At 42.6% G+C, this 26,440-nt stretch overlaps 1 protein-coding gene across 1 annotated transcript in view; it reads right to left on the bottom strand.

Moving 5' to 3' along the window:
- LOC144752447 (uncharacterized) overlaps window positions 1-19,557 on the bottom strand; it is a 146,753-nt gene extending 127,196 nt beyond the window's left edge. The window contains exons 1-4 of the mRNA XM_078640373.1: window positions 19,552-19,557; window positions 5,485-5,550; window positions 4,291-4,338; window positions 419-484 (exon numbers count right to left, since the gene is read on the bottom strand). Coding sequence (XP_078496499.1) covers window positions 419-484; window positions 4,291-4,338; window positions 5,485-5,550; window positions 19,552-19,557 — 186 coding nt within the window. The remainder of the gene's footprint in view (window positions 1-418; window positions 485-4,290; window positions 4,339-5,484; window positions 5,551-19,551) is intronic.
- Between the last annotated feature and the right edge of the window lie 6,883 nt (window positions 19,558-26,440).

Here is a 26,440-nt window from a genome sequence, read left to right as displayed (position 1 = left end):
CATGTAGAAAAAGATGAAAAATGAGATTTGACAGATGGAACCTTATATCTCAGGGTTGGACTGCACTGTAGAAGCAGTAGTGAAACAGTGGATAAAGACGGACCACACCACATCATTGAGATGTAAATAGGTAAGACAAAGGGAATGGTCTGGGACAGCTTTTATTGTGTACCAAAACCAATGCACAAGGCAAAGGTCTCTATGTGCTCTGCATTGTGTGCATCAGCAAAGCCAAGAAGGTCCATACAATGAAGAATTTAACAAAGGAACCAAGGGAACCAGGTCCTTGTCTGTGGTAGTTGATGGTCAAAATGTGTCTCTACCTCTCTCTTTGTGTGATAAGCATCAGTGCCTCAGTGCCAAACATAATATCTTTAAGATTTGCACAAATGCATTTCAACAGGCTGAGTATGCTAACCTGTTTAATTGATGTGTCCTCAGTTTCTTGATCCGGCCTCTGGATGGCAATATCAGGAGGTGGTGGCTGGAGGAAACAAAAAAGAAATACCCTTAACATATACAACAAGATTCAATTAGGCTCTGCGCTCTGCCAACAAGAACCTTCTGTCAGTCCCGCGGACTGTGAAGGCCAGATGGGGAGGGATGGCCTTCTTTGCCCTTGCCCCGAAACTCTGGAACTTACTTCCAAAGGAACTCAAGGGTATTGTGTCCCTCGCTCCCTTCCGCAAAGTCTTAAAGACCTGGCTCTACACAGGAGCCTACCTATAGGCTAATTCCAGCTTTATCTTTTATTCAGCTATTCCATCTTATGCGCCTTGATGCCTTTGGGCTAAGTTGCGCAATACAAATTTTACTTCATTCATTCATTCATTCATTCATTCATTTATTCATTCATTTACTGATGGGAAACGGATAACTGTATGAGAACACCAAGACTTGTTTTGGTATACAATCATTTTTGAAAATAGCAGATGTCATGGAAAGCTCATAACAACCTGGAAAAAGTATACAATACTATTATATACCAACTGGGGATAAAGCGCAAAAGTGGTGAATCAGGGGTTACACAAAGGGGGTGAAGTATGGTATATAGAGGTAAAGGAGTTAAGAGTCAAGAGTCAAGGGGAGTTAGGGGGATGAAAATATGCATGAATGACAGTGAATGGCCTTTAGAGTGGCAATATGTAACAAGGTGAACAGCCATGCAATGGTACTCAGTTTTTAATAAATCCTCTCTGAGCCACTTAATCTACACTGAACTGGGAACAATGTTAGATTTTAGTATAAAAATAGTATAAATATTAGAGAAGTAACTGCTTACTATGCCCCTCATGGCCTTTTTCCTACCCACTACAGTTGGAGGCTGACTTTAATGGTAAAAGAGAAAGTCAAAAAGAGTTCTCCATGAAAGACAAACTATGGTAGTTATTGAATTTTTCTCAGGTGCATTTTTAGTCTCTCTGACCAAATCAAGTGCAGTGGTGTCCTTATGTCCACAAGGGCAGACCCATATAAAAGCAGTGTTGGACATGATGTAAGGGTATTATACTACATTTGTGAACCAATAATACAGCATTACATAATATAGCCTTATAGCCCGCCGTAGAGGGCTATACCGGCTATTAAAGGCCCTCTCCAGTGTTAAAGGCCCCGAGCCGCGAGGGCCTTTAACAAGGGAGAGGGACTTTAATAGCAGTATAGCCCATCTACGAAGGGCTATAAGGCTATTAGATTATTCTGTCACTAGAGGACAGAATGTTCTAACAAACAAAACCTTTTGGAAGCGTGAGGGGATTGGAATCCAGAGCTGTGAACAAAGAAACATTGGAATGTTGGAGCTCCAGGCTTATACCAGCCATTATAAGCCCAGAGCAGTCCATTGTTTTCAATGGAGCTCCCAACATTCCAATGTTCTAATATGGAAGATAATCATTTTATCACCAACAACAGTTAATGCTAATTCTACATTGTTTCTGAAAGTTAATTTTTATTATCTTGTTTAAGTCAAGCAGAAATCATATATAGTTCTGCCGCTCATGTCGAAGCCCTTACCAAAGCCATCAAGTGCAAATTAAAAAAAGTTCTATTTGCACCCTCCTACATCTCTAACAATCATCATCAGTTGGCATTGTAGAATGTTTGATGATGAGGGTTCTTAGATATATTATGCCGTAATTCACCTGTTGGCCCATTTAGGTTACTCAAAGTGAAATCACTCATGTCTTGTACATGTTTACAAGGCACGTTCGGACTTTGAAATGTCAGCAAAACTTGTGGGAATTCTCATTCTGCATGGAACTCCCCATTCTGAGCTATGACTATGTTAAAATCAGAATTTGTGGTACTGTCACTCTTTTCATATGAATCCCCAAGCGAATTTAAAAATTCATGGTATGAATAGTAAACACGACTAATAACTCATTCCCTATAATGAGTGCTCGTAAATATACTAGCCTCAGGTTTCACTGTGGCAAAATAGCCGGGATGGCTCACCTGTAAGCGCAGGAACAGCCCGCAGTGCCACGGGACAGTTGACTCGATCCAAGTCCTCTGTGTTGAGGAAGGCGTCTATCCCTAATCACACAGTGGTCCGCACACCTTGCAGCGAGTCAGCATGACTCAGCAGGCCCTGTGCACCACAGCTGCAGCCACTAGACTGCGGTAGCCACAGCAGCACCCAAACCAGGACGGGCAGCCTCTCCCCTTGCTCTGCCACTCCAACCCCCATGACAGATGCCCAAGATCTCACTGCTGCTAGGCCTAATCAGGGCCCAGGTAGTAGGCTTGTAGCCTGCAGGATATCGCAAAGAGGCAGCTCCGGTGGCCCAAACGGTTATTGCACGCCTGCCCCAGCCACACTCCACAGCACACAGCTCTGGTTTCCAGCTGTCCAGGCATGCCTACCCACCACCTTCCAGCACCCTGCGGAGGGTGGTATTCAGTCCCCGTCGCCTAGTGTCAGGTAGGTGATTGAGGCAGGTCAGCGGACGACCACCCCAGTGGAACACACCTGACTAGGCTGTAGGTTCGCAGGACAATGACTAAGTTCTGCGAGAAGGAAGTATAATCTCCAAAATGGGTTCTGTGGTACCACACTGGACACAGGAATGAGAAGAGCGAGTGCTCTTTAGTGGATGTGCCTTTCAGGGTGACCCGAAATTAAACACTTTTAAATGTCAGAGAAAGTTGCAGAAATACAACCTCTCCACGGAAATCCCCATTCTAAACTATGAATATGTTAATACCTTGTATACCTTGGGTGGGCATTCTGTTACAAATTTGTGGTTGTGCAGGTCAATTTCATGAATTTCTATATGAATTTGAGGAGGCACAGTAAACAAAATGAAAAGCACTATAAACTCATTACTGATAATGTAGAATTGTAAATATACTATGGCAAAATATTTTAAACTGGGTTTATGCAACAGCAAATACGTATTCAAGAATCACAGATCAATGGTAGGGATGATTTATATATATGAGGAAGTGAATGTGTTTAAAAGGCTGCATCATGGAAAAGACGAAAAAGGACCATGGAGAGATATTACTTCATGTCTGAGGAGTGGACTTGACTAAAGGAGCAAAGAATTAAAGAATTAATAATGGCTGCCGAAATCAGTGAACAGAGGGGTGAGCATGTGAAGGGAGTAGCCGAGAACAGATCATACTAAGTACCAAAGTCTGCGCACAAGACTTTAGTCTTAAATGACTCTGAAATGTGCGCCTCAGCAAAACGAAGATTGTCGTGAGTTTGGAAAATCTAACCTTGGAACCAGGCCCTCATCTCTCATTGATAATGGACAAAGGGTATCTCTAGTCCTCTAAGCATGGTAAGCATGATCAAAATCGGTGCCAAACAGGATATTCTTGAGTTTTTCACTAACATATATCACCAGACTGATTATACTAACCTCTTCAAGTGGTTTTTCCTCAATTGTCTGATCCAGCTTCTGGTCAGCAACATTTGTTGTAGGTACCTGGAAGAAACAAAAAAAGAACTAACATTTACAACAAAATAACATTATGTGTGGGGTTATTTGGCATTTGGATTTCACAAATCATTGAAGTTTATCTAATGTGGTCACTGGGTTTCTAATGTCCCTTACCTCCTTACATTTGGGATGGAGTCATAAATGCAAGTCAGAAAATAATTTTAAGAAATAGAGCTATGGGAACACCTCCACAAGAAATACAATTGGGTGACGGGAAATGGACAGGTGTATGAGTAGTTTAAAAATTTTAACTAATGCCATTTAGTTTCAAAGAACTGGAAAATGTTTTAGACTGTTATCATAAGAGCAGTATAAATTCGAGAATAAAACTACTTACTGTGTCCTTTGTGCCCTCTTCACCATCAAATGCACTAGGAGGCAGACTCTAAAGGCAACAGAAAAAGTCAGAAAGAATTGTTATGAATGTCAAACTATGAAAATTAAGGTACAGATTTCACAAGTGCAATCATAGTCTCTATAAAACACATGACTGCAGTGGCACCTTTATTTAGATAAGGCCAGCTCCACGTAAAAGTAGTGTTAAGTGTGATGAAAGGGGGTAAGACTGCATTTATGACAAAGTAATACATCATTGCAACATGCAAAATCTCATTCTTTTATCAACAACAAAAGCTTGAGCTAATTCCAATTTTTTTTAAATGGATTTATATTATAATTCTTTTGTCCAAACAGTAATCATTACACACTTTGATCATTCATTTAGTCACCTTAAAATGTTCCAGTAGAATACACCCATGTCTCGTACATTTTTAGGTTGACACACTACTCATGCAAATGTCATAAAAACCTGTGGAAACACTATTTCTGTTTTGTGCACACCAGTCTAACCTACAAACTGTGTTAATACCTTAAATACAATGTGTGGGAATCCTATTAGTAATTCATGGTACTGTTACTTATTTTTGTGACTCTCTATAAGGTGTAGGTATGAGCACTGAACACCAATAATAATTCATTCCACATAATGAGTACGTGAATATGGAAGTCTCCGGTTTTTCGGAGACAAAATAACCTGAAACTGAGTTTATGGAATGAGAATACATATCCACAAATCATAAAACAGCAGCTCAGAGGATGACAATGTATTTGAAAGGCCACATGTAGAAAAAGATGAAAAATGAGATTTGACAGATGGAACCTTATATCTCAGGGTTGGACTGCACTGTAGAAGCAGTAGTGAAACAGTGGATGAAGACGGACCACATCATTGAGATGTAAATAGGTAAGACAGAGGGAATAGTCTGGGACAGCTTTTATTGTGTACCAAAACCAATGCACAAGGCAAAGGTCTCTATGTGCTCTGCATGGTGTGCATCAGCAAAGCCAAGAAGGTCCATACAATGAAGAATTTAACAAAGGAACCAAGGGAACCAGGTCCTTGTCTGTGGTAGTTGATGGTCAAAATGTGTCTCTACCTCTCTCTTTGTGTGATAAGCATCAGGGCCTCAGTGCCGAACATGATATCTTTAAGATTTTCACAAATGCATTTCAACAGGCTGAGTATGCTAACCTGTTTAATTGATGTGTCCTCAGTTTCTTGATCCGGCCTCTGGATGGCAATATCAGGAGGTGGTGGCTGGAGGAAACAAAAAAGAAATACCCTTAACATATACAACAAGACTCAATTAGGTGTGCTCCTTATATCCACTTTACTTTCACAAATCCATCAAAATTAATCTGTGATGAATACTGGTTGTCTGATGCCATTGACCTTTTTTCATTGGTGACAGAGACATGAGTGAAGGCCAAACAATGATTTTAAGAAATGGAGTTATGTCAATACCATTGCAAAGGAAACACCCTTCGGCCCCATAGTTTTCAGATTCCCTTAGACTGTTCAGGCAGGAGTGCAGGAAGCAAGAAAGACTTTGGAGGTCCCATCTGGATCCCAATGAAAGATCTAAACACAAAGGTATGCTTAAAGGATACAAAGCTGCAGTTTGGCAGAAAAGATGGCATACTTTACCAATCTGACGGCCGCCCTTAGCTCGCCTAGAGAGCTATTTAAAATCGTTGATTCCCTATCCCTTGCTCAACTCCCTGACCCCATTGTGGCAACCCAAGAGCTGTGTAATCAGATCTCCACCTTCTTTCACACCAAAATCATGGATATCTACACAGCCCTGGAAGCACTCAATCTTAATCTTGAGGCCGCCCCTCCCCCGACCACTTTCTCCCTTCAGGATCCGACGACCCTGCCTCTTGACAGCCTGTCCAATTTTCCTCCTCTTACCCGGGAACTCCTCAATCAACTCCTTGATAAGCTTAAATCTGGATCCCCTTTGGAACCTTGTCCTTTAAAGACCTTGAAGGAGAGTAGAGAGGTTTTGTTACCCCCTTTTCTGGAGATAATGAACCAAGCAATTTCCAAGGGTGTTTTCCCCGCACCTTGTAAAATGGCCACTGTCAAACCACTCTTGAAGAAGGATAACCTAGATCCTACTATCCTAAAAAACTTCCGTCCCATATCCCTGCTCCCCTCCCGCCAAGATGCTCGAGGTCCATCTTAAGTTTCATCTATGGGCCTTCCTGGATAACTTCTGCCTGCTAGGTTCTTCTCAGCATGGCTTCCGGAAGGCGCACAGTACGGAGTCAGCTCTCACAGTGGTGGATAACAACATTCGCACCAAGGTCGACAGTGGTCAGACTACCCTTCTGACCTTGCTCGACCTTACAGCCGCATTTGACACCCTGTCCCCCTCTATCCTGGTCTCGGGTCTTAGTGAGATGGGAGTGGATGAGTCCGCCCTGAGCCTCTTGGCGTCGTTTCTTAACCAGCGCAAGCAGAGGGTCAAACTGGGTGACTTCCTCTCCCCCACTAAGCCTGTGCAGTGTGGGGTCCCTAAGGGCTCATCCCTGAGCCCTACACTCTTTAACATCTATGTGGCCCCACTTGCCAGGCTAGTAAGATCGTTCGGCTTGGAAGTACTATTGTACGCTGACGACACCCAGATCATGGTTTCCCTCACTCAACCTGTGGAGACTGAGGCCTCAAACTTTAGGAACTGCATGGAAGCCGTGGCAGGCTGGATGACTAAAAATGTCCTCAAATTAAATGCGGAAAAGACAGAGGTCCTTGTTTTTGGAGGTAAACAGAAGGTCTGGCCATCTGCCCTTGGAACCTGCCCTACACCCATCCTTGCAGCTCGCATTCTGGGTGTAATACTCGATACGACTCTTTCCTTCGACAAGCAAGTCAATAGGACCGTTTCCACCTGCTGTGGGGTCCTAAGGATATTGAGAAAACTCTCACACTATCTCTCCCTGGATGCTAGGAAACAACTTTCGGTTGCCCTTATATCCTCACGCCTAGATTACTGTAATGCTCTTTATCTAGGCATAAATAAGAGGCTGGTCTAACGTTTACAAGTTGTGCAGAATGCACAAGCCAGGTTTGTTGTTAACGCCCCGAGACGATCATCAGGCTCTTCTATCAGAAAAAACCTTCATTGGCTCCCTATGCAGTCTAGGATAAACTTTAAGGTTCTATGTCTCACCCACTGTGCTCTCCATGGATCCGGTGCAGAAGACATCAGGTCTCTTGTGTCTCTCTATACCCCTGGCAGGGCTCTGCGCTCTGCCAACAAGAACCTTCTGTCAGTCCCGCGGACTGTGAAGGCCAGATGGGGAGGGAAGGCCTATTTTGCCCTTGCCCCGAAACTCTGGAACTTACTTCCAAACGAACTCAAGGGACTTGTGTCCCTCGCTCCCTTCTGCAAAGTCTTAACGACCTGGCTCTACACAGGAGCCTACCTGTAGGCTACCTCCAGCTTTATCTTTTATTCAGCTATTCCATCTCATGCGCCTTGATGCCTTTGGGCTAAGTTACGCAATACAAATTTTATTTCATTCATTCATTCACTCATTTATTCATTCATTCACTGATGGGAAATGGATAACTGTATGAGAACTCCAAGACTTTTTTTGGTATACAATCATTTTTGAAAATAGCAGATGTCATGGAAATCTCATCACAACCTGGAAAAAGTATACAATACTATTATATACCAACTGGGGATAAAGCGCAAAAGTGGTGAATCAGGGGTTACATGAAGGGGGTGAAGTAAGGTATATAGAGGTAAAGGAGTTAAGAGTCAAGGGGAGTTAGGGGGATGAAAATATGCATGAATGACAGTGAATGGCCTTTAGAGTGGCAATATGTAACAAGGTGAACAGCCATGCAATTGTACTCAGTTTTTAATAAATCCTCTCTGAGCCACTTAATCTACACTGAACTGGGAACAATGTTAGATTTTAGTATACAAATAGTATAAATATGAGAGAAGTAACTGCTTACTTTTCCCCTCATGGCCTTTTTCCTATCCACTACAGTTGGAGGCTGACTTTAATGGTAAAAGAGATAGTCAAAAAGAGTTCTCCATGAAAGACAAAGTATGGTAGTTATTGAAAGTTTTCTCAGGTGCATTTTTAGTCTCTCTGACCAAATCAAGTGCAGTGGTGTCCTTATGTCCACAAGGGCAGACCCATATAAAAGCAGTGTTGGACATGCTGTAAGGGTATTATACTACATTTGTATTTTTTTCAGAACAACATTTTTATTGTTTTGTTGTTATGTTGGTGAAAGATTACAAAGAGGGCACTGCTCTCCAGGAGCCAGAGGAGCAGTGTGCAGATAAATAACCATCACATACAAGCAATGTAATCAACATTTGATATAAATTGACCATCTCCGAACTCCCTTCCCCCCAACTCCCTCCCCTTTGTCCCCCCGCCCGAAACCCACCCCCTCCCCGCACAGTGTCTAAGTGGTCCAAAGTAATAGCATAGCAAAAACACAGGCAGTGTGTGCACCGTTTCACCCAGGGTCAAGCAGCAATTGTCCTGCATCAGCATCCTGTTGCGCTGGTGGTTCTAGCCACAGTCCTCTATAGTCTGCCCATCTCTTCCATATTTTAAAGTGTTTTCGGGGACAGCCCCTGGTCTAGAAAACCGGGTGCTCCAGCCCCATACAAAAATCTAGGCCCCTCTTCCACACCCCCACCAAGGGAGCCCTAGGGTCCTTCCAGGCCCGGGCTATATCTCTTTTGGCCGCCGTAAGGCCCAGGAGCAGCAGATGCCGTTTATAGATATTTCCTCCCACCTGTTCCATAACATGAAGAAGGCCCAGCTTCGGCGAGCGGGGGAGGTCCCAGCCCAACACCTCAGACAGGCAATCCCATACACCGGTCCAGAACCTCATCAATTTATCACAAGCCCACACCGTATGTATGAAGGTGCCCACCGCACGACCACACTGCAGGCAATCAGGGGAGGCAATCAAACCAGCTCTCCATAATCGGTCCCTAGTGTAGTAGGCTCTATGTAAGTACTTGAATTGAATAAAGCACAGGCGCACCGCAACAGCCGCCCCCCTCGGGGCCTCCAGGGCTTCCCTCCAGTCCTCCTCGCCCAAGTCGCCTATGTCTCCCTCCCACACAGACCGTAATCTGTCTAGGAGAGAGGAGCAGTGTGTAACTAGTGTTTGAAAATATTAGATATTTTCTTATTTTCCAATTCCCCCATGAACACCTTAGCTTCCAGGGGGCTAAATTCGGGCAAGGATTGCAGGCCGACTAAGGCGGGGGACAAGGCGTGTCGGAACTGCAGATATTTAAAGAACTGGGTTCGAGGCATATCATATTCCTCTCTCAATGCTTGGAATGATTTAAGGGTCGTGCCTTTCATGACGTGGCCCAACGCCGATATTCCAATCGCGTCCCAGCCGCGGAATCCCTGTAAGGACGCCAGTGCCGGGAGCCGCCCATTTTGCCACAATGGGGTTTCCCTCGTCAATTTGTTCCACCACCCCATATGGCGTAGAGCTCCACGCCATACCCGGAAAACCACCTGGGTAACCACTGGGAGCCTCTTTCTTATGGCCGCCGAGTACAGAATGGTGTGCAGTGTGTCTGGGTCCATCATGTATCTTTCAAGGGCATAGGCCGGGTCGCCCCGGTCCCCATACCACCAGTCGTTTAGTACTAAGAGATGAGACGCTTGATAATAGGACAAAACGTCTGATGTAGCTAAGCCCCCACAATAAGTGGAGAGGAAGCAAGTGCGGAGCACCACTCTCGCCACCCCACCAGCCCAAAGGAACTGGCTCAACGCCGAGTTCACCCGTCTGAACCATGGTGATGGAATAGGATAGGGGTGATTTTGCAGTTGGTAGAGGAGACGCGGGAGAGCCACCATCTTGAAAATGGCCGACTGGCCATATATATTCAGGGGCATTCTGGACCATGTTTTCATGTCTGAACGTACGCGGTCCCAAACAAGCAACACATTGCGTGCCCAAGAGACTTCGAGGATATCCGTCAGGAACACGCCTAGGTACTTAATGCCTCCAGCCGCCTCTTGCAATGCTGACGCCCATGATCCTAGGCCCCCTCACTCCCCCAGCACCCACAGGGTAGATTTCCGTAAATTTAAGTGAAGGCCGGACACCTCACCAAATATCCGCATTATTTCAAGGACCCTGGGCCCCGATCTATTGAGGTCTGTGAGAAAGAAAAGGACGTCATTAGCGTAGAGCGCGATTCTGTCAGACGGTCCCGCTTCCCATTCAACACCATGCATCTGCGCGTCCATTCGCACCCACGCCACCAGCGGCTCCATGGCCAGGGCGAATAAATAGGGTGAAAGGGGGCAGCCCTGCCGGGTGCCCCTTCCTACAGGGAAAGGGCTGGACACCGCTCCCGCCACTCTCACAGATGCCATCAGGTCCGTGTATAGCAGCTGCAGGTACGAAAGGAAATGGGGTCCAAGGTTCAGGCGAGACAGGAGCGCACGGAGATAGACCCAACTCACTGAGTCGAATGCTCTATCAATATCGGCCAGAAGGAGTGCCGCCAGAATCCCGGCAGCACGAGCCGCCTCCATTACTACCTGCGCCCGTCTGATATTGTGTCTTGTCGCCCTGTGGGGCATAAACCCAGCCTGGTCCGGATGGACCAAGTCAGTAACGTATGGGAGGAGACGATTGGCCAGGGCTTTCGCCAGTATTTTCGCCTCAACATTGAGGAGCGATATCGGCCTATATGATTCGTGTTGTTCAGGAGGCCTCTCAGGTATGCAAAAGACCACGATTTCAGCGTGTCGCCAATCCGCCGGAAGACGACCACACTCTCTGGCCGCCTCTAGTGCCCGTCTGTAACGCATCCCCAACTGGAGGTGAAAGGTCTTTATAAATTCACACGGGAATCCATTGGGCCCGGGGGCCTTACCCGTGTTCAGTTCTCCAAGCGCCGCGCCCAGCTCCTCATCCGACAGCCGGAGCTCAAGCCAAGCACACCCTTCATCTGAAAGCGCCCGTGGCGGGAGGTCTGCAAGGAATTTATCAACATCGTCCGCTGGGATAGACTCCCGGGGGGCATATTGGGCCGCATAATATTGCGCAAAGCTTGCAGCCAGCTCTGCTGGGGCCGTCACAGGATCCCCCACCTCATCCCGAAGTCCCGGTAGGGACTGTGCCTGGAAGGTACCCTGACAAAGCCTATAGAGCATTGTGCTGGATTTATCTCCCCACTGATATAGTCTACTTTGTGTAGCCAACCACAATTGACAAGCCTCATCCAGCACTAGAGAGGTATATGACTGTTGCATCAGTAGCAGCTGCCCTACAGCATCTGCATCTCGCCCTGTGCCGCACTCCTCCTCTAGGTCTCGGACCCGGTTCGCTGCCTCCTCTGTAACCCCCCCTACGGGTCTTAAGGTCTGGGGCACACCAGGCAATATCCACACCGCGGAGCACGGGTTTTAGAGCTTCCCATAAGGTCATGTCATCAGTTTCGGGCCTATCATTAGTATCCCACTACTGAGCTATGGCCTCCCTCATATGCGACTGATAACTGTCTTTTTGCAAATGCCACGTGGATAGGCGCCACCTAAAAGGCTGCCGCCTCTTATCTAGACGTAAGTCCATCGTTATTGGGGAATGATCCGACAGGCCACGTGGGAGCATGGATGTGGAGTCCACCCTCCCTATCCAGGTTTGGGGAATAAACAGGTAGTCAATTCTGGAAAAGGACTTATGAACCGCAGATACATAGGTGTATTCGCGGCTATGGGTATGCTGGTATCGCCATGCATCTATCCAGCCCATTCCCTGCACCATGCTACTCAACTTAGTGGGAGTATCCGCTATTATACCCCCCCTGGTCTACAACGATCCATATGCCCATTCATTACATCATTCCAGTCACCGCCTACCATTGCCAACACATTCGGGATTTTAGCCCACACATAAAACAGCTTTTCTATGAGGGCCTCTTGCAACGGGGGCGGGGCATACACACTACCAAAGACCATGGGTTCATCACCCACAATTCCTTTAATGAAAACAAATCTGCCGTGGGTATCTACCCATTGTGTCTCATGTACATAGGTCAATCTGCGATGTATCAGGACTGCAACTCCCCGTGACCCCATCACAAAGCCAGCGTGAAATACCTGCTGGTACCCATACCATTGCAAGCTAAGGGTTTTGGTCCCCAACAGGGGGATCACTGAAATATTATCGACGGTCACATTATCGACTAGCAAAAATATCGTTGAATAATTATCGACTACAAAAATATCGACTTTGTATACTTATTACACAAAATACAAAAATATCGACTACAAAATATCGAGTATTTAGAATATCGAGTACATAAATATCGTCTCATTAAATATCGACTACTAATATATCGTTGTTCATGAAATTACACCTAACACTACAAAAATATCGATTACTAAAATATAGAGTACAAAAATATCGTTTCTAAACAAATATCGAGTTACTTTTTGTACCCTATCATGTCTAAAATACCATATTAATCATCTATAAAAGTCATAGCTCTATACAAAAAACATTTTACATATAATACCTGTTACTTTTATAACATTACTATTTTTCATCATTTGCTATACATTATATTAAATGCGTTTTATCATTAGAAAAATAATCTTGACATGTAACTAACATTTTCTAAATATTTTTACACTTACACATCTATTTAATTTAATAACTAACCTGCTTTAATGCGGAAAGCACCACATACCACCATTCTGACATCAACAAACACACCAATTAACTTAAAAAAAATTCAAACTAGCCTATACAATCCTTCCTTTCATCCTACAACCAATCAAATACAAGCACACAAAATACACATACTATAAAAGGGATAAATGCATTCTACCATTTGCTGCTGCTAACTCTATGGAAAGAAGATGCCAACACTGTGAAGATTTTGTTCCTGAACAAACATCTTCAAAGATCCAGCTCACTAGCTAATCATTCAAGTAAGTAACATTGCATTATTTAAAAATTTAAATTAGTAGTCAACTATTTCACTTATATCTCCTAACTCTTCCACTTATTTAATTTTCATCTCCTCCTACTTTTCTGATAGAAACTACTACAAAAATATTCCTAATACATGCTCCTATTTCTTCCCCTGCAAAATAAGATAGTAAATATATATTTATGCTCTGTTATGCAACAACTGCTGTTTGTAAACACTATTTCACAAGATTCATACTTTATTTAAAACATTTTATTCACAGATATTATGCGATTTTCCGATTTCAACACTACAAATGTATAGAACTACACTAATTTAACATGTAAGTATATATGTTTTTGTTAGTAAACAACCAATATTTAAAATGCTATTTTCTAAACAACATATCTTGCATATTACATCTTCCCTACAGATCCAATAAAAACATCCAACATCAACTATACCAAAAGACAAGTCTACCCTTGTAAAAAATGTAAGTATACTTCACTTTGTCTAAAACTTCCGAAAAAAACAAGAACTATGTTCTTAACACCATGTTATGTATTTTATATTTCCTCTACAGCTATTGTGAATACATCATACATCTATTCTACCTACAGCAAAGAAAAGTACATATTTACAAGTTAGTATACTTTTAAATATTTCCCATTTCCCAACGGTTCAAAATAATTTTTATAATATGTGACATGTATTTATTCTATCTTCTCTACAGATCTAAACTTTACTACCTTGATGTACTCCACCAAATACTACAACTCAACTATTTAAACAAATAAGTATATGTAGTGTTCACATTAAATGTAGAACTAAGCTAATTACAAAACTGCTTTTTCCTAGAAAAACGTTTATATGTATAAACATTAACTAAGCATTTCTATATTTTCATACCAACAGTAAATAAAAAAATACATACAAGAAAGTCCTTCAAAATACAGTTCTGCATTTGTGATTACAACTTTTCGTAAACGTAAGTATAAATACAACATTAATTAGGTTAGCACCACTAAGTGAAATATATGTTATTTGATTTTGTTTCTTTCTACTCTTTCCTAGAACAAGTAAAACAAAATGACAGAAGGTTCAGAATTTGTTATGTCACAGAAAAATAAATTACTGTTATGTTATATGGGTTATGTTTATAGTCAGGAAAGACAAAGTGATAGAAAAGTTTTCTGGAAATGTACAAAATATTACTCAAACAAATGTTATGGAAGGGCTACTACAGAGGAAACTAATGTGCTATTTACCAGGGAACACAATCATCCCCCCAATGTCACAGAAATTGAAATAAGAGATGCTTTAGAAAGTATAAAGACTGCTAGTACACAAAGTGATAGACCAACAACACAAATCCTTAAAGAGGAACTGTTAAAAGTCCCAGCACATGCTTCAGGTCAACTACCCTCTATTGACTCCCTAAAACGCACTATTGCATACACTAAAAGACGCACTTCCACAACCCCACCCAACCCTACTACTTTTGAGGAAATTATTATTTCACCAGAAATGTCCATCACACACAATAAAGACAAATTTATCCTTTTTGACAATGAAAGCAGTACAAACAGAATCATAATGTTTGCAACTGCAAGTAATTTACGAAAAATCCAACAGTGTCCCCAATAGATGATGGATGGAACATTTAAACCATGCCCAAAACCTTTTTATCAACTATATTCCATCCACGGGTTATACCATAACTATAACATCCCTTTCATTTACTGTTTGCTACCAAACAAACAGCAAAACACTTACACAGAAATATTAAATGTTCTCAAAAATGAAATCAATAATTATTTTCCAGAAAAAATTATTATTGATTTCGAATTAGCTATGATTAATAGCATTTTGAAATTATTTCCCCACACAGCAATCCAGGGTTGCTACTATCATTTCAATCAGAGCATATGGAGACATCTCCAAAAATCAACTTTAAGTATTTTGTACTCCACAGATAGCACCTTTGCCTATCAAATAAAAAAATTGATAGCACTGGCCTACGTTCCTGTTACCGATGTAGCGGAACACTATAATTTATTAATTGACAGCACATATTACAAGAATAATGAAGATAAACTAACCCCATTACTGGATTATTTTGAAGATACTTGGGTGGGAAGGTTGCACAGATCTGGACATCGACGCCAACCCAAATTCCAAATCCCTTGGTGGAATGTCTATCTTAGTACTTTAAACCAAGAGGCTAAAACCAACAACAGTGTAGAAGGATGGCATAATGCTTTCCAAGCTACCACAAGCAGAACTAGACCCACATTCCATAACCTACTAGAAGCTTTGATAAAAGAACAAAGCTATCAAGAACTAAGAATGGAACAATCTATCACCCAAATTGGTCCAAAACTAAGTAAACAAACTAAACAAATGTTCCGACTACTGCAAAGTCAAGTCACACTATACCCTACAACTAGAGGATTAGAATATCTGTCAATAATAGCTAAAACCCTACTATAAAAATGTCGACAAAATATACTAATATCTTCTTACAATAATGGTACATATAAAAATAAGAAACATTTCAAAACAATTATAAATAAGACATATTTGTTTTACAAAGTTATCAAAAAACTTGACATTATTTCAGAACAAATATGCAATATTTATAATTACATCACACATACACATTACATAAAGATCGACATTTCCCACCCAATAAATAGAAATATAAAAAGTATTTACAATGTTTGTAGATGAAAGAGACGTAATGAAGCAAAATGCAATCCATCCAATCCATTACAAAGTAAGAGAAATCCAATATCGTAAACCATCAAAAACCCGAAAAATATGTAACAATTAAATAAACGCTCCAGGAAATCCCGAAAACAGTAGTGTGGACACTTTAGTATTTAAAGTGATATACACACAACTTAAAAAAAAACGCATACCAATGTATCTATCCAATACGAAACCCTCAAAAAACCCGAAAAAAGGTCAAAATTATAAAAATCCGCTCCTGGCAAACACGAAAAATCGGAGATACACGTAAAAATATAACCATAAAAACTCATACATTAGTATCTCCGAAAAAACACACGCTTCCTTCCATGTAGTTTTCATGCGAGGAACGGGAACCTGTAAAAAAACATACATAACGAAACCCACCCACAAATAGCCCATAAAATTTGTAAATACACTCACAATTAACATTAACTATGTTAGAAGACATTTCCTAACAATTCAAATAACAGTAGAACTAAAAAATACACGACGCATCTATAACGACGACATTACACCTAAACGCTACATAAACAATTCATACATACACACAAAAACACTACACATTTCGAATATACCCTCAAACATTACCACTCAGTCATAAATAGTATATAAAATTTACCTTACCTCTCTCCACACGAAGCAACTCCCAACCGCGAGCTTCTCCAATCCTGAATGAAGCGCAATAACCTTACGCGGTAAAAAAGTAGTCCCCTTAAACCAATTTAGAAAAGGTATCATAGAAAATACAATGTTATAGTATAAAAATATAATACATACACATTGTAATTGTAACAAATTAATACAGTAGACTCATTATAATTTAAACGGGATTTTTTTTTTATTTCTTTAATATTAATTAATATATAGTAATTAATATATATTAATAATATTAAATAAATATATAACACTTGAAATAATATATGTAAAAAAATTATTTTTCTGTACATTAATAGGAATAAGTTGTGTTTGTTTATAACTAAACATTATACATGTTTTGTAAATAATTAATAATAATAAATATTATAAGTTATTTATTATTATTAAAATAAAAATTATAACCATGTACTATATAAATAATGCCCTTAAATAATGTATTTTTATTTCTCTGAATGTATGTATTTGTGAAAAGAAAAGATACATGTTTAAGTTTATTAATTAATAATAATAAATATATTTGTTATTATTTTTATTAATTAATTTAAAAAAAAATTATAATAATGTCTAAGTATTATAAAAGTATATAATTGCATAAATAATCTTTTACCAATACCAGATATTATTATTAACCATATTATTCCCCTTTACAGTTATAAAGTTTACAACATAATATATTTATATGTATAATTTAAAAACAACATTGTCAGAAATATGTGACAAAAATGTATTAATTATTAATTCCATATCTTGAGCAAATATATTAATTGTCATGTTACTTTTATTTTGAAAATTAAATATTTAATAATATTAATATATAATATTAACATTATTAAATATAAATATAAATGGAAGAAACAGAAAAATAACTGATTTTATTTATTTCAATATAAATACTTGTTACAAAAAGTGATTGATAATAATATTGTGTTTTGACAAAAAAAAATGTAGTGAAAAAATTTGGTGTGACAAATTAAAACATGTACATAAATGATAATGTGTTATTCTGCAAATACAACATTTCAAAAAAAAATTATGTTTTATGTGATAGTGATTGGATTGTATTACACATGAAAAAATTTGAAAAATGTAATAAAGTTTTTTGAAAACATCCATTTTGCATTTTTTTGTAATATAATAACACACTAATGTAAAATGATATGCAAATGTCCTGGACACTAACCAATTAATAATTGCTATTCCTACTCCAGTCAAAGTATTATCAGAGAAGTTGCTGGACACTGACCAATTATAATTTACTATTCCTACTCAAGTGAAAGTAATATCTGGAAAGGTGCTGAAGACTGACCATGTATAAAGTAGAATAGCTACTTTATTATAATGTTATTGTGTAAAATGTGTCAAATATTTTTATCTATTTTATAAATTTTATTAAAATATATTTTTATTATATTTTGTTTTGAGTATTTCCAAAAATAATAATTTGCAAAAAAAGTAGCAACATTTAATCACTAAAATTGTTCAATGATTTGTAATACTTATAATGTTTTTTCTCACACTTTATATACACAAAACAGACCCTGAACCCTAAAAATACCCCTTTACCCAAGAACTGAAAACTGACCCTGAACCCTAAAAAAATACCCCTTTACCCAAAAACTGAAAACTAACCCTGAACCCTGACACTCATAGCTCCCTGGCACTCCCTCGGAGGCAGGATTCATTTATAAGCCTTTTTAAAAAATTGAATTTTAACACTGATCATTTTATTGCTTGAAACTGTGTGAATTTATTATTAAAATTGTTTGGCTTACTCTTGCACCGCTATAATTCCACGACTGCCACATACTAGATTTTAGGGCCGACTTGCATTCTAAGGGCCGACTTAGGGCCACGGTCGACTCACGCTGTCCTCCCGGGCGCAAGCTTTTCAGGCGCCATCTTGGGGGTAGTTGGAGGCTCAGCGCTCTAGTGCTCGGGCGATTCTCGGACCCGGCACTTCATTTATGGCAGCCAATTCTCGCCCGCGCAGCGGGCGGGTGCAGCGGGCGGGCGCAGCGGGCGGGCGCAGCGGACGCGCCGATGGCGCGCCGGAGGCGCGCCAGAGGCAAGCCCGTCTGGGCCCGTCCGGGCCAGTACGGACCTAGGGCCAAAACCTCTGCCCGTTTGTACCCTACTGGCCACAGGTAAATTGATTCCCTTATCCTATTCTAGAGACGAATTGTTGTCATTCCGACCTGTTACCAGTCAACATTGTTGGTACACAGTTAGACCGGACGCACCATATAGACGGTGTGCTCACTGCCCCAAGATTGGTAATGGCTCCAAAAAGGGAGAGCTTACGTCCTCTTCCCTGTCCCTTGCCCTATTAAACTGCCGATCTCTGGTTAAGCATTCGGATGAAGTTAATCTAATGATCCAGGATCATAAAATTGATGTTCTGTTTCTTACAGAGACATGGCTCTCTGACAGCTCTGAGTTCGATATAGTTAATTCTATGCCTAAGGGCTACGCGATACAGTGCCTGCACAGGCCTCGTGGCATAGGTGGAGGGCTAGCTATAATTTATAAGGAGACTCTAGCCTGCAGGATAGAAAATGGCAAGATCTCTGACGCAGAGAGCATTAGGTTTTCCATCCAACTATCCCCTAATTACTCGCTGTCAGGGCTGTTGATCTATCGACCTCCTGGTGGGGTCAAGCAGTTCATTAGTTCCCTGCTGGAGACAGCACTTACACTGGCAGCCTCAGCCCCCAATTTCCTTCTTTTAGGAGATTTGAATCTCCACTTGGAGGACCGGGGAGATAAGGTGGCTGTTGATTTGCTGGCTGACCTTGAAGCATGTAATTTGATCCTGCACAATAATGAACCCACGCATTTGAAGGGTCATCTATTAGACCCTTTATTTTCCAATGTCTCACTCCTGGAGGCCTCACCGCCATGTCCCCTCCCCTGGTCAGACCACTTTCTTATTCCCTTTAATTTGACAATCATGACGGATTCTAGATCTGAATGTAAAGGCTCTATTCGTTCTTCTCATAGACCTTGGCCTAAACTGTCCTTTGACGACCTAACCACAGTCCTTGAACAATCTATTCCTGCCCCGCTTTTGAACCCCCTTGAAGCAGATTGCAGTTTCCATAATTGGTTACTAAAAGCACTGGATTTGGTGCTTCCTAAGAAGTGTAGTACCAAGAAAAGTAATGGGTTTAAAAACCCCTGGTACACAACTGAACTGCGCGACCTTAGAAAAGTCTGCAAACGTCTGGAACGCGCTTGGCGGAAAGACTGGTCTACTAATAGTAAAGTCTCCTATCAGGAAGCCATGAGGGCATATAAGCTAGCCTGCAACCGCACGAAAGCGACCTTTTATGAAGAGAGAATCAGGACTGCTTCCAGCTCCTCTAGAGAAACATTTACTATAGTTGAGGAACTCCTGAACACCCCCTCTCCTTCATTGCCACAAGCTACGAGCAGAGCTCGGTGCAATGAGCTTGCACATTTCTTTGATAACAAGGTCAGGAAAATTCTACAAAGTATTCCTCTTAGTACTCCTCCCTCTGAGTCATCCACGCAGGTCGCGAGTGGTGTGAGCCCTTTGTGGGAGGTTATCACTCCCATAACTGAGGAAGACTTCCCCAAAGAATTAGCCAATCTTAAAAGTGGTTCCCCCTCGGACCCTATGCCCATCTATGTTCTTAAGCGGATTGCACAGACCATCTCCTCGCGGGCCACGGATCTCCTGAACGCCTCCTTCGGCTGTGGGGAAGTTCCCCCTAGCTGGAAGAAGGCGATGGTTAAGGCTCTCCCTAAAAAGCCAGGACTTGACCCTGACGATCTGGCGAACTTCCGCCCTATTTCTTTGTTGCCTGGCCTGGGCAAAATTGCAGAAAAGGTTGTCAACCGCCAGCTATCCACACTCCTAGAAGGTCACAACCTGCTCAAGCACTCGCAAACAGGCTTTCGCCCTGGGCAGGGTACTGACTCTGCCCTGATTGCAGTAGTGGAGGAAGCCAGACGCATTCTTGACGCAGGAGGATCCGCAGCTGTGGTCCTCTTAGACCTCAGCGCGGCTTTTGATACCGTCAATCACGGTATCCTTATTCAGCGCCTTACTAGGATGGGAATATCTGGCCAGGCTTTAAGCTGGATTACTTCCATTCTGAATGGTCGGTCCTACCAGGTCTGTGATGGCACCAACGTGTCTGAGTCGATCCCCCTCCAGTGTGGAGTCCCGCAGGGCTCCTCGTTGAGCCCGACGCTTTTTAATATCTATATGGCCCCACTGGAGGATGTGGTTACACCTTTCGGGGTGAAAATAGTGACCTATGCGGATGACACCCAGCTTGTCGTTTCGCTATCTCACCATGAAAATGCGGCAGAAAGATTTGGGTGCTGTCTGACAGGTATCATGGCCTGGATGACAGAATCTCGGCTGAAACTCAATGGTTCGAAAACGGAACTTATGATGGTGGGCAACCTCTCCACCTCCCTCCCCAAAACCATGTGGCCCCCCTGTCTGGGTGAGGCGCCCCAACCCAAGAATGAGATTAAGAGCTTGGGAGTATGGTTAGAGCCCGACCTGACGCTCAGAGTACAAACGAAGAAAGTGGCAGGGATCTGCTATGGTTTGTTACGCTCAGTCCGAAAGGTGTTGCCTCTTCTCCCCTTCAGTTCAAGGAAACTCCTGATTCAGGGGCTAATACTGTCAAGGCTGGACTACAGCAATGCCTTGCTGCTCGGTGCCCCTGAATCAGCCATCAACACCCTCCAGCGAGTACAAAATGCGGCGGCCAGGGTTTTGACAGGCACTGCAAAAAGGACTTCGGCCAAGCCTGCTCTTAGAGCTTTCCATTGGCTCCCCATCCGGGAGAGAGTTAAATTTAAGGCCCTTTCCATCGCCTTTAAGTCTCTCCAGGGAATTGGCCCCCCTATCCTCAGGGACCTTATATGCCCCTACAAGTCCTCGCGTTCCCTCCGCTCTGACGGGAGCAATTTACTGACCATCCCCAGAGTAAAGAGAACTCGCTCAGGAGGCAGGAGGTTCTCTGTGAACGTAGGCAAGATCTGGAATGATCTTCTTGCTGCTCTCCGTCTGGAACCCTGTCTCCAGAAGTTTCGGAAATCTTTAAAGACTTTCCTTTTCCCACGAGAAATATGAGTTCCGTTGTCCAAGGATCTTGGAAGCTAGCTGTGTGTATCAGCGCTGGGACGCTCTTGGGCAGCCATGCGCTTAAGAAATCTAATTTCATTTCATTCATTCATTTCATTTCAACCCTAAAAAATACCCCTTTATCCAAAAACCCAAAACTGACCCTGAACCCTAAAAATTCCCCTTTACCCAAAAACTAAAAACTGACCCAGAACCTAAAAATATACCCCTTAACCCACAAACTTAAAACTGACCCTGAAGCTTAAATAAACCCCTTTACCCAAAAACTGAAAACTGACCCTGAACCTTAAATATACCCCTTTACCCACAAACTGAAAACTGACCCTGAACCCTAAAAATACCCCTTTACCCAAAAACTGAAAACTGACCCAGAACCTTAAATTTACCCCTTTCCCCACAAACTGAAAACTGATCCTGAACCTTAAATATACCCCTTTACCCACAAACTGAAAACTGTCCCAGAACCCTTAAAAATACCTAGCCAGTCCGGAATTCGGTTAAAACCGAATCTGCCCGAAAATACACTACCGGTGTGAAAATCAGCTGAAATGGTTTAACCCGAGTGTCACCGATTTTCGTTGTTATGGCACCACTTGGCCACTTGATGGAGCCAAAGCATTCGAAGAAAAGCTCCAATTTAGGCCGAGAACAAAGCAGTTTGGCATGTGTGTCACCCCCATTAAATTCGGGGAGACACATTGGTTGGCAAGGTTGGTGGGTGGTTGGTGGGTGGGGCCAGGTTCCATTGAAAATGCTGTCCGCACTTTGTCTGGCCCCACACACCGAAGCACACCGCAGCACATTCCAGTCCCGCACGACGACAAGAAGACGACCAGAGGACGACCGCCAGTACTGCAAGTGCTCTAAGGCCCAGCTGGTAAGTGAAAGTGTGTGTTTTGTCGCACTTTCAAATTGCTACAGAATCGTCAGCTTTGATGACCCCTGTACCTTACAAGCAGGGGCAGAATAGCGGAGGGAGGACAGGGTTGGCCTTTTGTTAAAATGTGCCTCGGTGTAAATTACAGCGCCACAGCCGCCTCTGCAGGCTCACCTCCTCATTTTAAATGACCCCTGCTGAGCATAACAACCCACGCGCCGATGCAGCAGTCACCAGTGCCACACCAGCGAGTGTTTGTTGCAGGGACTTGGCATGAGTAGAGGGCTAGAAGCGTCATTGTTATTTTTATTTCTTTGTGCATTTGCACTGTTCGTTTTCAGAAGCTGCTGCTTTGCCTCTGCACCAAGTATAATATTATTTGTGTATGTCATGAAATGATGATCTGAGATTTCACAAAGTAAGGCCTTTGTACTATATCGCAAAAAGGGCACAGCCTAACTGGCTTCACCGCTGCTTTTTGTTCCTGACCTCATTTGCCCTAAAATGGCTGAGTGGGAATATTTCCACTGGTGGAAGATGTCCATTTAAGGTAACCGCAGAGGTACTCTGGTCCCACTGCTTCTTGGGGGTGCCTGGGTGTCCATCGTGACCACCCGCATAAACTGGTGTTGTCATGGAGGTGCACCGGTGTCCATCACCTACAATTAGGCCACTGTTTTGCAAGACTAAATGTGTACGGTGCATGCTTTCACTGCTACATCGCCATAATTGATGTTCTCTGCTTCTGCTTAGGATTAGCATTTTTCTGTGCATCCCACACCTACATTTGTGCCTCTATGTGCAGTTTTACAGGCAGCATGTGAGAGTTTGCTGACATGCGGGGACACAAAACGCAGAGGTATCAGAGCGCTTTACATGAGCGCCAGAGTGCAGGGGGCGAAGGCAGACACGAGAATGGGGAGCCGAGGTGTGAAAGGCCAAAGGGCCAGAGAAACACCAGGCCCCCTGCCGGACTCACGTGGGGGGGAGAGGAGCTAATGTGTTTTGGCGTCTGTTTAACTGCAGCCGCACCCGAGTACTTCACGGGTCATAGCATTAATGTTCAGTGAGCCGACCAGTACTATGTTTGTAGGGCAAAGAGGTTTAAGTCTTGCCTTGGGACCACTACTAATGCATGGACATTTGGGACTTATCTCAAACACTCTGCAGGATATTGCATTTCCCATTTTAGTGAAATGCAAGGGGAAATCGTCGACTAGTTAGTATTCCTTCTCATTTTGCCAGTAAGTATGACCTTATGTTTGCTCTGATGCTCTATTGCGCTGCTTCGCAATGAAACTGTGAGCGACTCCACACACTTTCTAAGTGCGCTTTTTCTTGGGTACCTTTTGCAGGACTGAAGTAGACTTTTTACAAGCATTATGAAACGGGTCCACAGAGAGGTGGTGCAGGGGCATTGCTGTACAGGTCAGCATGCACTGTTATTATATCCTGCATTGTCCTATCGACCAGCCCTACTTTACCTTCTTTCCTACAGTTAAGAAGCACTTGAAGGCACTGTTCGTTTTCAGAAGCTGCTGCTTTGCCTCTGCACCAAGTATATTATTATTTCTGTATGTCATGAAATGATGATCTGAGATTTCACAAAGTAAGGCCTTTCTACTATATCGCAAAAAGGGCACAGCCTAACTGGCTTCACCGCTGCTTTTTGTTCCTGACCTCATTTGCCCTAAAATGGCTGAGTGGGAATATTTCCACTGGTGGAAGATGTCCATTTAAGGTAACCGCACAGGTACTCTGGTCCCACTGCTTCTTGGGGGTGCCTGGGTGTCCATCGTGACCACCCGCATAAACTGGTGTTGTCATGGAGGTGCACCGGTGTCCATCACCTACAATTAGGCCACTGTTTTGCAAGACTAAATGTATACGGTGCATGCTTTCACCGCAACATCGCCATAATTGACGTTCTCTGCTTCTGCTTAGGATTAGCATTTTTCTGTGCATCCCACACCTACATTTGTGCTTCTATGTGCAGTTTTACAGGCAGCATGTGAGAGTTCGCTGACATGCGGGGACACAAAACGCAGAGGTATCAGAGCGCTTTACATGAGCGCCAGAGTGCAGGGGGCGAAGGCAGACACGAGAATGGGGAGCCGAGGTGTGAAAGGCCAAAGGGCCAGAGAAACACCAGGCCCCCTGCCGGACTCACGTGGGGGGGGAGAGGAGCTAATGTGTTTTGGCGTCTGTTTAACTGCAGCCGCACCCGAGTACTTCACGGGTCTGTACAAGACTATTTTACTTGTTGAGGCTTTCTTGTTTTTCACCCCTTCTTAGAATGGGGAGCTTAGCGCCATCAGACAGTCAATTTTGCACAGTTAAAATGTGCTTTGGTGTAAATGAATGTCGCGAGGCCAACAGATGCAGCGACTGCACGCATGTCCTTGCTGAAGCCCCAAAGTGTTCCCACTCGTTCATCGTCTTGGTGGTATTAATTAGCCGCTGGGACTCAGGGTTATTATTTTCAGATACGAAAGCTGGAATGTTGCAGGCGATATACACCTGTGTTCCCCTCATCTTGCCAGTGCAGGTCATTATTATTCGGTAGTGAGGGAGCGCTGCATGCGTGGCATTCCTTGTTAATAAAAAAAGAGGGGGAAAAGCAAACTCCCCTTGTAGAATGAAGATACGGGTGTAGTTACTAGCAGACTATTGCATCCACTGAATGAGGACTGTGTTTGACCCTATGGCTCAGGTAAATCCCGGCAGGTCCACCCATTCTAACATCCTTCTGAAGTCGATAAATGAGGACCACCATTAAGTTGGCCATCAATAGACTTTTGTGTTTCAGCCAGGGGACACCTTCGGGGGGGGGAAGCGTGCACAAATGCACATGATCGATCCCCTGCATGGTCTCCGTTCCCCCTTCTGTTTAAGGACTGGAACACATACAGAAAGAGCATCTGCCAGACACAGCGCTGCGATAGCAAAGTACGGTCTCAAGCGCTAGGTTAAACACATTGTAGCAAATGTCCAATTCCATTGAGTTTTACATTTTTAAAACGGACCTCCCCCAACTCATGAGAGTTGTGTACCTTCGTTGAAGCAGTGGTGGTGATTGTGTGCAGTGCGCTCTGACCAATCTATTCTGTATTGTTTGCCTTGTATTTCATATTTTGCTTATCCAACAAGAACATTTTACTTAACAAGGCTTTCTTGATTTCACCCCTTCTTAGAACCCCTGCATCTCCATTCTGCCAATTGCTGGAAGAATCCACCCCTCCACCCCGAAATTTGACTGTAGTTGCGCGTCTGGGAGCTATGTAAGTATATTTACACCACTGGTCGTTATTACTGTTGAACTGTATTTGAATGTTTCATACTGGACACATATGGATTCAACATTCCCCTTTCATTAAGCTGAACATTCTCCTGACAATAGGTTACCTGACCTGCATCTGTATATACATTGCATTCCTTTGCAATTTTATAAAGCGTGAAATTGGCCTGAGGGCTTTCGACCACCAAGTATTAATCACTTTTAGGCAAGATGGAGGTTAGCTAATTTGCATACATCCAGAAACTAATTCTTTTTTTAAAGCATGATGGTTAATAAGCATTTAGGGTACCTAGGATACAGATTTTTAAAGTTTTAAATCAAAAGCTAAAGATAAAATGGATCCTTATGCTATGCCTCAAATATGTGTTCTTCAATTTCACCAATTGGTTGGCAGCCTGTTCAGTGGCATCATTTTCTCAACAGTACACAACCGGTTTCTAAGTGTCTTTTTTTATGATCTACTTTGCGCAGAACAGA

This window comes from Lissotriton helveticus, chromosome 5_1 (genome assembly GCF_964261635.1).
Source record: "Lissotriton helveticus chromosome 5_1, aLisHel1.1, whole genome shotgun sequence".
In the NCBI taxonomy this organism is placed as follows: Eukaryota; Metazoa; Chordata; class Amphibia; order Caudata; family Salamandridae; genus Lissotriton; species Lissotriton helveticus.
This window is presented reverse-complemented; position numbering and strand designations above follow the sequence as displayed.